This window comes from Caretta caretta, chromosome 6 (assembly GCF_965140235.1).
Source record: "Caretta caretta isolate rCarCar2 chromosome 6, rCarCar1.hap1, whole genome shotgun sequence".
Classification (NCBI taxonomy): Eukaryota; Metazoa; Chordata; order Testudines; family Cheloniidae; genus Caretta; species Caretta caretta.
In genome coordinates this window covers 120,901,285-120,915,037 of record NC_134211.1, presented here as the reverse complement: position 1 = coordinate 120,915,037, position 13,753 = coordinate 120,901,285, and the positions used below count along the sequence as shown (strand labels likewise).

The 13,753-nt window shown below is 40.9% G+C and overlaps 1 protein-coding gene across 1 annotated transcript in view; it reads left to right on the top strand.

Moving 5' to 3' along the window:
• The window catches only part of PSMA3 (proteasome 20S subunit alpha 3), a 29,296-nt gene extending 27,953 nt beyond the window's left edge, over positions 1-1,343 (top strand). The window contains exons 10-11 of the mRNA XM_048852012.2: positions 190-254; positions 1,168-1,343. Coding sequence (XP_048707969.1) covers positions 190-254; positions 1,168-1,212 — 110 coding nt within the window. The 3' untranslated portion in view covers positions 1,213-1,343. The remainder of the gene's footprint in view (positions 1-189; positions 255-1,167) is intronic.
• Positions 1,344-13,753: the final 12,410 nt, after the last annotated feature.

Genomic DNA, 13,753 nt, shown 5'->3' with positions numbered 1-13,753 from the left:
GGGAGTAAAACAAATTGAAGACTCAGATTCTAAACTCCACCCATACTACGGAGAAAGTAACAAATACCTGTTAATGTTTGTAGTTTCTATTGTTGCTTCTGTCTGCTAAGTTTGCTACTTTGATATTTACAAGTTCCATGCTTATACCAGTAATTTCTAAAGTCTTTATAAATATGGCTTCATTCACAGTAACAAAAGGAAAACATGAAATTGTTCCAAAAGACATCAGAGAAGAAGCAGAGAAATATGCTAAGGTAAGCAATAGAATTTTATTTAGCAGGTTCAAAACTCCATTTTACAAATACAAAATAAAATAAACTGCACAAAATGCACTTTATATAGTGTTTTGGCAGCTAGAAGTGCATTATTTTAAGTACATTAGTTATGAGACAAACCTAGTCTGGGGTTTTTTAGATTAAAATGTTTCAGAAACAATTACCTGAAACTTTGGAAGGAAGAATAGAAAGAAAGTAATCCAGTGGCATCTTCAGCTGGTCACATTGTGCATTCAACAATGTATGGTTCAAGTCTTATACAGCAGGCATGTTTCTCCTTGCCTAAATAATAAGAAACCAAATGCATCAGATTAATTTTTTTTAACTGAGCGAACTGACAGTAGTACTAATGATGAGTTATATCCAGTACACTAACCCTTTAAAACACAAATTGACTAGGAAAAATAGAAGCAATTGGAGCATGTATTAGTTCTGTATTTGTTTTGGAAGCTGATGGCTGCACTTCAATAGTGTTTTTTGTACACTGAAGTCACAGTATTTGACACTTTCCCATGCAACACTATTCTTGACTGCCACACGGTGCTATCTGATGAAGTGAGCTGTAGCTCACGCTCAAATAAATTGGTTAGTCTCTAAGGTGCCACAAGTACTCCTTTTCTTTTTGCAAATACAGACAAACACGGTGCTATGCAATCCATGTAAATATGGGGCCTTGTTCTCTACTGCTTTAGTTTACCTGTACAAAGTGGATGCAATACAATTACCATACCAACATTTCCTACTCGCTTATAGTGAACTAGTGTAAATGACTATCAGATATATAGCTTTAAAGAATCAGACACTTTGTCGAATGTAGGCTGACTTCTAGGACTTGCCAGGCAGCCACTGAACAAGACCTAGGAGTTGATTATGCCTTTTCTTTTCAAAACAGGAGTCCTTGAAAGAGGAGGATGAATCAGATGACGACAATATGTAACACATTGTTACTTCAAGACAACTTTCAATTTTCTTAATTTGTAGAAGGGGTTAATGTGTTAACCATGGATTATTATTTACTTGCTGGAAAGATGTTAACTTGCACTAAAATAAATTTCCCATTTACTGTCAGATCATGGTTCAGACTTCATTTGAAAATTGGACATAGCTGTGTTGACCTATGAAAAAAAGATAAGATATTGCCTCTAAGCATGAATTTTAGTAAACTTTTGTGCCAAAGACCACGGTGTCAAGAGTGAAATAGAGGAAAAACCAGGTTACCAAATGTCATCTGAGTGCACCAGTATACTTGTCTCACCTTTATATACATCAAAGACAATACTCAGACTTGAACTATCCTTCATTTTTCAATTGAGTAGATAGCTAGTGCTATTTCTTTGCTTTCAGATTTCTTTTGAAGTTGTCTAACTCTGAGTTAACTAGTAAAGCTATACATGAAGTCTGTAAGTTGAAGACACTGCAATTCTATCCTGAATAATAGTTTCACAGCAGTCCAGTTTATAGGGGGTGTGAATTTTGGAGTGCTGTAAAATACCGCACTCTAACTGCCTCATGTAAACCCTACTGGCACAAACAAAGGTACCTAGTGCATGTTAATGTAGTCCTGTTATCAATATACACTAGGTACCTTTTAGTTTGTGCCAGTAGGTCTACCCCAGGGCATTTAGAGCATTCTAGTGTAGACAAGCCTTAAGATATTGGTCTTTAGTGAGCTTGCGTTGTAGCTACTCTATCCTGAAACCATTTCAAATGGATTTTACACTCCCTTTATTCCTATAACATCAACCATTGAATTTTTTAAGGAAAGGTAAAATAGTCCTGTAGTTTAGGCAGTGGACTGTAAACCTGCGACTTCTTTGGGCAAATCACTTCAACTTTGCAAAACACTTGCCTACCTCTCAGGGCCAGTGAGGCTCCATTCATTAGTACTGCTTTCAGAGGGGATAAGCAAACCCTGGTGCCAGTTTGTCAAACAGTCCTATTATCAGACTTTAGCACACCACAAAAGATAATTGGGAATCAAGTCAGCCCTACCTGGATTACTGCTATTTTAGCTGCCTGCACCCAGGAGACAACTACCTACCCCCCAATGACAAGGCGTTCTCCACTCCAAGTTAGGCTGGGCCCAGCCTACCTTTTCTTGAATGGAGAACTCCCAGTCTAATACTTCAGTGCAAATCTCACTTTGTCATTGTAACTGACTAAAGCGGATAGTCTCCCTCTCTGACACAGTGACTTGAACCAGCTGTTGTGACTTAATTACCGAAGATGGTTATGCAGTCCTTTACTCCAATGGTAGTATGGTACCTCCCCTCATTAAGTTGATATGCAGAGCTATCTTCAAGTCTAGATTTAAATATCTAGCATTATCAAAATATCAAGGGAATGTGTTTATATTAGCTTGGATTGTGCAATTGGCATTTACTGAAAGATAAATAAAGTTTACTTCATCTTTGCATTAGTTTTATAGCCAGTCATGTCTAGAATATATATACATTCGAACTGACAAACTTTATCTGGGAGAGACTGAGTATGTCTAACTAATACAGTAGCAACAGCTACGCTCGTGCACATCAAGTAGAATAGTACCATTCGACTGCTACATATGACTGACATCTAATGCATTTCTCTTAGGTCAGTATAGCATTACACATGGAGTTTAGGAAAGGCAAGTGCTGCATATTGTGAAAGTGCTGTCTAAAACAACATACAAGTGTTACATTAGTCTGCTTCTCACTGCAAGAGAGGGAAGCTACCTGGGCATAAAATAAGCCTGGCTTTTGGAAGTAGGAGCTAAGATTTAAATGAAGTTCTCCCCTGACCTCTACAGTACTTACTTCTAAAGGATGATCCAGGGGTTAGATTACTAGGGTCTCAACACCTGGGTTCAATTCCCTGCTCTACCAGAGGCTTCCTCTATAACCTTAAGTCATGTAATGTGGGTCTCCATTCACCATTTGTAAAATAGGGATAAAAATACACTACCTCATCAGGAGCGAGCATGATAAACACATGGAGGTGCGGTAATATTTTGGTAATAGGGACACAAATATAGCCTCAAATCTTAATTCTTCTTGCTTCAACTTCCCTCAAATGTTTTTAAAAAACAGTAACACTAAGTTGAGTGAAGAGATGGCTATATGGGTTTTTGCAAATTAAGCTGTGTTTTTCCACTTCCTAACCTTAGCTATTGCTGAGTACACTTCATTTCAGCTATATATGGAGTGCTTGGCTCAAGGCAGGAATACACAAACATACTTATCAGAAGGGTGCACAGTTGAATGAGCAGTTATTATACTACCTCTTTAAATGCCACTGTTTTGGATCTAGTTTAAAAAAACTACAGGAGCCAAGGCTGCTTTGTTAATTGTCAGTAGAAAGCTATGCAAGTTAGTAACTTAGCTTTAAAATACACCACAAGTAGAGTGTAAAAAACAAAAACAAGTTCCTGTTCTAGAAGAGGTACCAACAAACTGATTTAATTGTCTGAGGGAACTAAATTGAGGCCTGTATGGTCCAAGGATTATCTGAAAGTTGTTGGATTCTCTCCAAGGCTATTTATTCTTCAAAATTGCCTTTTTTTCCCAGACAAGATCACTTGATCTTAAAGGCTAACTTGATTGAGAGGGCTTGTTGCCATATTGCCAAACACCTTATAAAGATCAACTATACATTTCAGTTAAACATCCAACCGAAGCATGAGCAGGCATTTTCACTAAGACCAGGCCTACACTTACAAGCTTACAGCGGCACACCTGTACCACTCTGAAAGTGCTCGTGTAACTGTTTTGCTGCCAGGAGAGAGCTCAGTGCAGGACAAGTATTTCTAAAAATTGCTCAACCATTTTAGTGCAAGGATTCCTCTAAATTTAAGCAATAGAAAGCCAGGAGTTGAATGCAAGGGAATTATGGTAGTATTGGCATTTAAGTAGGTGGCACCCTTAAGAAATGGAGTAAGTGCTAGTGAAGAGTTTAGACACATGAAATTGATATAATTCTCCATCTCCAAATAGATTAGTGTACTATTTATATTGGGGACTACTTGCCAAGACTAGAGTTCACTGACAGTAGCTCATTAACACTTGCATTAAAAACATACCACACATCACCATGACATAACCACCTAATACTTCTGATCACTAGTTCAAGACCAGTACTTTAGAAAGCACATTACTCTTCAATTTAAATACCTCTGCACCAGTCATCAACATTAGTGACTGACTAGTTAGAAAGTAATGCCTTCCATGATCTGAAAGTTTGCATTTCAAGCTTTAAGAAAAGGAGGACTTGTGGCACCTTAGAGACTAACACATTTATTTGAGCATAAGCTTTTGTGAGCTACAGCTAAGTGAGCTGTAGCTCACGAAAGCTCATGCTCAAATAAATTTGTCTCTAAGGTGCCACAAGTCCTCCTTTTCTTTTTGCGGGTACAGACTAACACAGCTGCTACTCTGAAACATTTCAAGCTTTGTAATTATAAAACGTTGTTTTAAGAGTAGCTACTAAAGAATCAGAAGTAGAAAAAAGCAAAATTGACCTTACAAATCATGCCATTTGCTGACAGTATGAAAACAGCCAGGGATATAAACAAATGCTTTCAAACTCCTGGAAGCCATGGCAAGTTTGGGAATTTTAGCAATACAGCATTGGTCTCTCACACCAGCAATAGTGGATGCTTGTTAAAGAACTCACCCCTCACTTTCAGTGCTTTGACACCGGGCCCAGGTAAGTAATTTTGTGTTCAGTGCGGATGTCCTTGGTTTTCTCTCCCCCAAACAATGCTGCTCCCACTAGTCCTGCAAAAAACCACCTTTCTCCAAATGTAGTTCAGCAGTTTGTTGCCCTTGTGGTCTACATAATTAAATATCTCTGCACATACGCTACTGTAAGTTGAAATACTAGGGGGGTCTCAGATTAAACTTACAGCCCTAGATGAGTTGTAATATCAGAATCTGACACTACAAATGCACCTATTTAATGACAATTGTCTTAACTGTACACATCTGACAGCGAAAGAAATGTTCCCTGTTTAGGTAGTTTCATCATAGCGCACCACGCTGGCTTGTGATCAGTTGCCCTGTATTGCCTTCTGCGTGTCTTCTTTGAGCCCTTTAATATTTTTGTCTACGTAAGATTTATAAAACCAGGCAAATGACAAATGTAGGTAGTACTGAGTTCTGTTTGTAATGGGGCCAGCATGTAACCCCCATGAAGATAGGGCTCAAGAGGCCAGTAGTCAAAGTTTCAGGGAAAAGCAAGCTATAATTTGCCTAAAGGCAAACCCTGAAAATTAAGGTAAAATCAAAGCATCAGATTTAGGATTTGTACCAGGGTGAAAAGTTCACCAATTCTTAGCAGCCTATTTGAGCAAGCAGGTGGCGCTTTTACTTTGGATCGTCTTGTTTAGATGAGATATATTTGTACCCACAGCTACTGGAAGGATTCATCCCCTCCAGAATATCAGAATAGCATGTTTGGGCTCACCAGGCAGCTTCCTCTTTTTGCTTCAGACATGACAAATCTAGACAATCCAGGCTCTAGCCATATATGGTAATACTTGATGGAACAGCACAAAAATACGTAACTGTCCACGCAGAGTGGTTGTAGTCACATTTGCTATTCCAAAACACTTCAGGATTTCACAGGCAGTTGAACATTTCATGCACTGTTGCTTCTGACTAAAAATATATGCCTCAGGAGAGCACCAAACGTGCTATTGCTCTTTGGTCCAGATGCCAAGATTCTGACACTTTCCTTTTGGTGTAGCCAAGTCCTTTTCCAATAAATTATTGACAGAACAGCCAACTACTGTTAAAACTCTCAGTTCTTCCCATATGTTTCCTCTTGAGGAGGAGGAGGAGAGTCCGGAACATCTTCACATAAGTTTATGGCATGCGCTAGACATCTTACTTGTCCCTTGGTGCTCTCTCCACAGTTTGTAGCACATTTATTCCAGAAGTTTAAAAAGATCCTGGCACCTTACCTGTTAGGACTCCCCTTTAACACTGCTTGGAAGTGGAAACAGGCAGACCGGTATCATCCAGTGCTGTATCTAAGCCTCAAAGTAACAGGTTTCTGGAAGCCACCTGGTTCATACTTTCAGCTTTGTGTCCATATAATAGCTTGACAGTCAAAAGTCTATTATTCCCTGCAGACTTTTTCCAGTAGGCCTATATTTTAAATATATACATCTCTGCCTCAGCTCTGAAATACCACATCCTCCACAATGTTTACTATTTCTACAAAATACAATTTCCTATAGGAAGTATAAGCCTCTATAGACAATTCAAGCACGTTTTATATAAAGCCAAAATAATGGTTACAATTGCCCTATCAAAGAAACAGGCTTGGGGCCTAAATCTTTGGCTATACTGAAACTGCTAAACCAATCTACCTTACAAACAGTTTCTTCTCACCCAATACACTACCCACCATTGAGGATTTTTTTTAAAAAAAGTCATGCCACACCCCCTAAGGTTGAAAGTCCATTGACTTGATCAGGACAAAACCAAAATAGATTCCCAGTTCTATCACGAACAGCGGTTAGATCTATGGCTCTCTCAGAAAGTGACCTAGCACACACATACTGATCTGATTCTACAAACGTTTTCCTTCACACAAATCTTACTGCTGTCCTAAAGTATGTGTTCTTATTCTGTATTTGAATAGTCACTATTCTGGTATTTAGTGGAAGTGGACTTGTCAGATTCCCAATTATAATACTCATTTATTTTACGGAAGTGAGTCAATACACCGAAGCCTTGTTTCGATAAGATTATGAAGCAAACCACAGACGGCACATGTTCTTGAGTCAAGTGAGAGCAGAACTAGAGACCAGAAACTAGATACCTACTAGTCAAAGTTCTAAGCAAAAGGAGATGTTTGTAGCCGCCTCCCAGTCAGCAGAGTCCAAGGGCCAACATGCTGGTAAGAATGCCCATCTCAACTGCTGGGACTTCTGCCAGGGTATTGTTGCTAAAGCATGCCTGGTGTTTCTATCTTTCACATCAACCACAGATGGCTGATAAATGGAAAGCTTCCTTTTCTCTCTCCCACAAGTGCACCCCACGCATCTAAAAGTGTGTGTCACTCCTACTGCATTCAGAGCCTTCGACGTACTGTGTGAGACATGTCCTCCCCTCCGGTTTCCTGACTATCAAGAAGAAAGGTTTCCCACTTTTCTACCCTTGTTTTGGGATTGTCTTCCATGGAAAGCTTCCCTTTATTGCTGTAATAGCTTTTTTGAGCATTAGTGTGAAAACAAGATTTCACTGATGCAAACAAGGTTCTGAACTGCAGTGAAACTGATTGATCCTGTTAATTTTGTTCTGTCGCTGCCTGGCAAAGCTACTATGAGTCTCATTTGTTCCCCCTACAGACTCATGAAGACAACACATCAGTTCAAAGCTGGAAGGACTTTGCAATCATAGCAAAATAAATTAAATAGAAAGATGTCCTGGGCCCATTCAGTCAGCAGGAAAAGCTTACCACTCTTTATGGCAAGTGGACTTTTCAGGAGGATTTTCAGACTGATTTTCAACAGGATTTGGGTTAAAAACTCCCTTAGGCACCTTTGAAAATCCCAAGAATACTCTTCACATGCAAGTGAACTACGCCTTGATGCTTTGCCCTCAAAAGAAAACTTCAGGTGAAACAGTTACGATCAGAAAGTTGAGCTGAAAATAAGTCTTTTTAAATTTATATCATACATCTTTAATATAATGTAATTTTAACAGTGTGTTAAGAAAAAGGGTTTGTTAAACAATTTTTGAAACTAAAAAGTCCCTTCCCCTCTTAATGTTTACTCTTGTCTCTTGTGATATCATTTCACTAGTTCCCCAGGCTTTCAGCCTCAGTGAGACCTCAACTTCTGGTGTAAGAAAAGAAGCAGAAAACTCCTGTAAGGTTTTTCTTAAAAGGACCTATTTATCTTGAAGAATAAAAAGACCACAAACCTGATCTCCCCCCACCTTAAGTCTCATTAAGGGTTCAAGTGATGCAGGTGACCTTGCAGGTGCTCTCTGCTCTGGTATGAGTTTTACCCTCCGTGAGTTAAGATCTTAAACAGGAGGTTTTTGTTTTTAAACTCACACATACAGACGTGTTTCAGTTCATCTTCAAACACCTTTTTGTTGACAAATGATAAGGCACAAAAGCATTGCGTAGTGGTTTTTAAACTAAAAGAACATTCAAATATTAATACATGGTTTCAAAAGGAGAAAAATAAACATTCACCAAGATATCTTAAGGGGGGGAATTTAGATTGTGCCCTGTTTATGTGATGAATTATAACGAATATCTGAACAGGTTTTTTCCCCCCTCCCCCGGAAGTTTTCCTGCCTTTCTTAACTTAGACTTGTTAACACAAATTGTACCTCTAGTTATCCAGTATAGTTTAAGTAGCACAATTCCCATATCGTGGACACAGTTATATCAGGATAGCTACTTCTATAGGAAAGGAGAATAAGCTAAGCTGGCATACGGCACCTTTATACAGCTGTAACAGGGATGGCCAACCTGAGCCGGAGAAGGAGCCAGAATTGACCGATGTACATTGCCAAAGAGCCACAATAATACCTCAGCAGCCCCCCCCCCCCCCCCCCACATCAGCTCCCCACTGCTTCTAGCACCTCCCACCCACCAGCAGGCCCGCCAATCAGTGCCTCCCGCTCCCTCCCTGTACATCAGCTGTTTCCTGGCCTGAAGGAGGCTCTGGGGGAAAAGGGGAAGGAGCAAGGGCACAGCATGCTCAGGGGAGGGCGCAGGAAGGAGTGGAGTGGGGGCAGGGCCTGTGGCAGAGCCAGGGGTTGAGCCGTGAGCACCCCCTGGCACATTGGAAAGTTGGCGCCTGTAGCTCCAGCCTCGGAGTCGGGGCCTAGACAACTTCGGAAGAGCCGCATGTGGCTCTGGAGCCACAGACTGGCCACCCCTGAGCTATAACTACACCAACACTAGGGGTTGTATCCATTTAGCTAAAAAACCCCAATACATCTGAACTAAAATACCTGTATTGGTACCTCTGAGTAGACAAAAAACCTTAGAAATATCAGAAATGTCCAGTCTGATCTACCCGGCTTTTGCTAGGAGACTCGCTTTGCCTCTTTAACAGAGTACGGAGCTTAACTGAATAAGGGAGGGTGCTGAATATTTTTCTCAAACATGAACAAGGGGATCTCGAGTAGGAATAGAGAGGTTATTTTACCTCTGTATTTGGCACTGGTGCAACGGCTCCTGGAATACTGTATCCAGTCCTGGTGCCCACAATTCAAGAAGGATGTTCTAAAATTGGAGAGGATTCAGAGAAGAGCCATGACAATGATTCAAGGATTAGAAAACCTGCCTTATAACAGACTCAAGGAGCTCAATCTATTTAGCTTAACAAAGAGAAGATTAGAGTATGACTCGATTACAGTCTATAAGTACCTTATGGGGAATATTTAATAATGGGCTCTACAATCTAGCAGAGAAAGGTATAACATGACCCAATGGCTGAAAGCTGAAGCTAGACAAATTAAGACTGGAAATAAGGTGTACATTTATAACAGCGAGAATAATTAACCATTGGAACAATTTACAAAGGTTTGTGGTGGCTTCATCACTAGCAATTTTTAAATGAAGATTGGATGTGCTCTAGGAATTATTTTGGGGCAGTTCCATGGCAAGTGTTATACAGGAGATCAAACTACATGATTACAGTGGTCCTTTCTGGCCTTGGAAATCTATGAATTTCCCTTAAGTTGTCTGTCAACATGAAGAATCAAACCCAAACACTGCCTTTTGATCTTGTGTAGTCATTAATACTAATGTAGAGTTCGCATGAAGTACTACAATTCTGAATTGGTAGTGCTTTGCACTGGTATAAATCACTACACAAGGTGAAGGGAAGGAAGAATCAGACCCATAAGTGTTCAGATGGAGGAGGGGGGCACGCAGAGAAGAGGAACACTCCTTTTTTCAGTAGGTTGCCTCCAAAAAAGAAAGTATGGGTCCAACATCTATAAGATTGATGTTCTTAGACCAAAGGTACTTTCAGTAAGTGCAATTTAATTCTTTCATGCTCTAGATCACCTACACATTTTATTCTAGAACTTGGATCATAATTTCCACTGATTTACATATCTATCCTTCCACAAATGCTGCCTTATTACCATAGCAATTAAAAATTAAAACAGGAAGCTAAATTGTGGACAATGTCTTCCTTACACAGGGCTGACTAATGTACTGCAAGTGAACTGTGAATTGGAAGAGGTCAGTCAAAGCAATTTATCCATCTTAAAATGGCTCCAGAAATTACACTAATTTTGTACCCACAGACAAAAAGCTCCAAATGTGACCAGTATACACAAAAACCTGAGTACGAGTCTGAAAACTCAGACTTCACTGCAGAATCGGAGAAGACTAAGGACCCACTTCAAAATATAGTCTCTCTTGCAGATCTCTAAATGAGCCAGCAGTTCTTTTCTTACTTCCTCCCCACAACTGGAAATAGCCTGATGACTCAGGCTTTTTGACTAATTGTGTGTCTGCAGAAATGGACATATTCATGTTTGTGATTTTATCTGGTCTTCAGATTCAAACAGCATTAAGGGAGACGCCTAAAGAGAACTGCCTACTGTATCCCAGTTCTTCTCGCTAAAATTAAAATATGACCAAACAAAAAAGGAAGCACAAAACACTGAATTGAGTTCAATATCTTGTTTACACCAGCTTGAAGGCAGTTCTTCAGGACTGAAATAAAATGCAGAACCTAAAGCTTATCGGGGAGGAAAACAGTAAGGCTCCCGGTTGCCATAACAACTTTAAGACTGTACCTGTGTCCAACAAATACAGTAAGTAGATTGTTCTCCCCCTCCTTTCTTCCTTCAGTTAAATATTCCTGTCAGACAGGAAACTAGATTCCCCCCCACCGTATGTAAGTTTTCAAACATGCAACAAGAACAAATGACTTACACTTTAAATAAAAACAGCCCATTCAGTTTTAGAATTGACTGCTTAGAATCATAGAATATAAGGGTTGGAACGGACCCCAGAAGGTCATCTAGTCCAACCCCCTGCTCGAAGCAGGACCAATTCCCAGTTAAATCATCCCAGCCAGGGCTTTGTCAAGCCTGACCTTAAAAACTTCTAAGGAAGGAGATTCTACCACCTCCCTAGGTAACGCATTCCAGTGTTTCACCACCCTCTTAGTGAAAAAGTTTTTCCTAATATCCAATCTAAACCTCCCCCACTGCAGCTTGAGACCATTACTCCTCGTTCTGTCATCTGATACCATTGAGAACAGTCTAGAGCCATCCTCTTTGGAACCCCCTTTCAGGTAGTTGAAAGCAGCTATCAAATCCCCCCTCATTCTTCTCTTCTGCAGGCTAAACAATCCCAGCTCCCTCAGCCTCTCCTCATAACTCATGTGTTCCAGTCCCCTAATCATTTTGGTTGCCCTTCGCTGGACTCTCTCCAATTTATCCACATCCTTCTTGAAGTGTGGGGCCCAAAACTGGACACAGTACTCCAGATGAGGCCTCACCAATGTCGAATAGAGGGGAACGATCACGTCCCTCGATCTGCTCGCTATGCCCCTACTTATACATCCCAAAATGCCATTGGCCTTCTTGGCAACAAGGGCACACTGCTGACTCATATCCAGCTTCTCGTCCACTGTCACCCCTAGGTCCTTTTCCGCAGAACTGCTGCCTAGCCATTCGGTCCCTAGTCTGTAGCTGTGCATTGGGTTCTTCCGTCCTAAGTGCAGGACCCTGCACTTATCCTTATTGAACCTCATCAGATTTCTTTTGGCCCAATCCTCCAATTTGTCTAGGTCCTTCTGTATCCTATCCCTCCCCTCCAGCGTATCTACCACTCCTCCCAGTTTAGTATCATCCGCAAATTTGCTGAGAGTGCAATCCACACCATCCTCCAGATCATTTATGAAGATATTGAACAAAACCGGCCCCAGGACCGACCCTTGGGGCACTCCACTTGATACCGGCTGCCAACTAGACATGGAGCCATTGATAACTACCCGTTGAGCTCGACAATCTAGCCAGCTTTCTACCCACCTTGTAGTGCATTCATCCAGCCCATACTTCCTTAACTTGCTGACAAGAATACTGTGGGAGACCGTGTCAAAAGCTTTGCTAAAGTCAAGAAACAATACATCCACTGCTTTCCCTTCATCCCCAGAACCAGTAATCTCATCATAGAAGGCGATTAGATTAGTCAGGCATGACCTTCCCTTGGTGAATCCATGCTGGCTGTTCCTGATCACTTTCCTCTCATGCAAGTGCTTCAGGATTGATTCTTTGAGGACCTGCTCCATGATTTTTCCAGGGACTGAAGTGAGGCTGACTGGCCTGTAGTTCCCAGGATCCTCCTTCTTCCCTTTTTTAAAGATTGGCACTACATTAGCCTTTTTCCAGTCATCCGGGACTTCCCCGGTTCGCCACGAGTTTTCAAAGATAATGGCCAATGGCTCTGCAATCACAGCTGCCAGTTCCTTCAGCACGCTCGGATGCAACTCGTCCGGCCCCATGGACTTGTGCACGTCCAGCTTTTCTAAATAGTCCCTAACCACTATCTCCACAGAGGGCTGTCCATCTCTTCCCCATTTTGTGATGCCCAGCATAGCAGTCTGGGAGCTGACCTTGTTAGTGAAAACAGAGGCAAAAAAAGCATTGAGTACATTAGCTTTTTCCACATCCTCTGTCACTAGTTTGCCTCCCTCATTCAGTAAGGGGCCCACACATTCCTTGGCTTTCTTCTTGTTGCCAACATACCTGAAGAAACCCTTCTTGTTACTCTTGACATCTCTGGCTAGCTGCAGCTCCAGGTGCGATTTGGCCCTCCTGATAACTTTCCTACATGCTTGTTACTTCCTATTTTAGAAGTTCTTACTGTCCACTGTCTCCAAAGGTGCCAAACTGCAAACACCAGCATATAGGTTAATTGGATTTGATACCATACGGACCAATTTTTAATCAAGGACAAATGGGAGACTTACAAATCTGAAGTCTTCTACCCTGGACTGCAGGTCCTGCATTCTCAGAGGCAGTATGTGAATACTGTACACATAGCGTACAACAGCCATCACACAGCATGTTGCATTTCTAGGATCTTGGAAGTAAACTAACTATTGTGTCCCTTTCATCTTCTTGAAAGATTCTGAATCCCCAAGCAGCTTTTATTCAGGTGCTATTTTCTCACCTATTGCTGGCTAGAGGGAAGCAGGTTTTGGGGGTGTCAGGGAAGAGATTGAATTGCTAGCCACCTCCCCACCTCATTCTACAGAAAAGCTACTTTAGTCAAGTGAGTTTTTAAAAATGTCAGTACTATTTTTTATCCCCACTGCCTATACGTTAATTGTCATGACTCACAGTAACTAAGGCAATTAATTAGATGTGGAGACAAACATAACACTGTATCCATGAAGCTTAGCTTTAAAAATAAAATTGTGTACTATCATATAAAGTTATGGGCACTTGTTGGGATGACCCGTAAACTCATTTGTGAGCCAACCACTAGTAGAT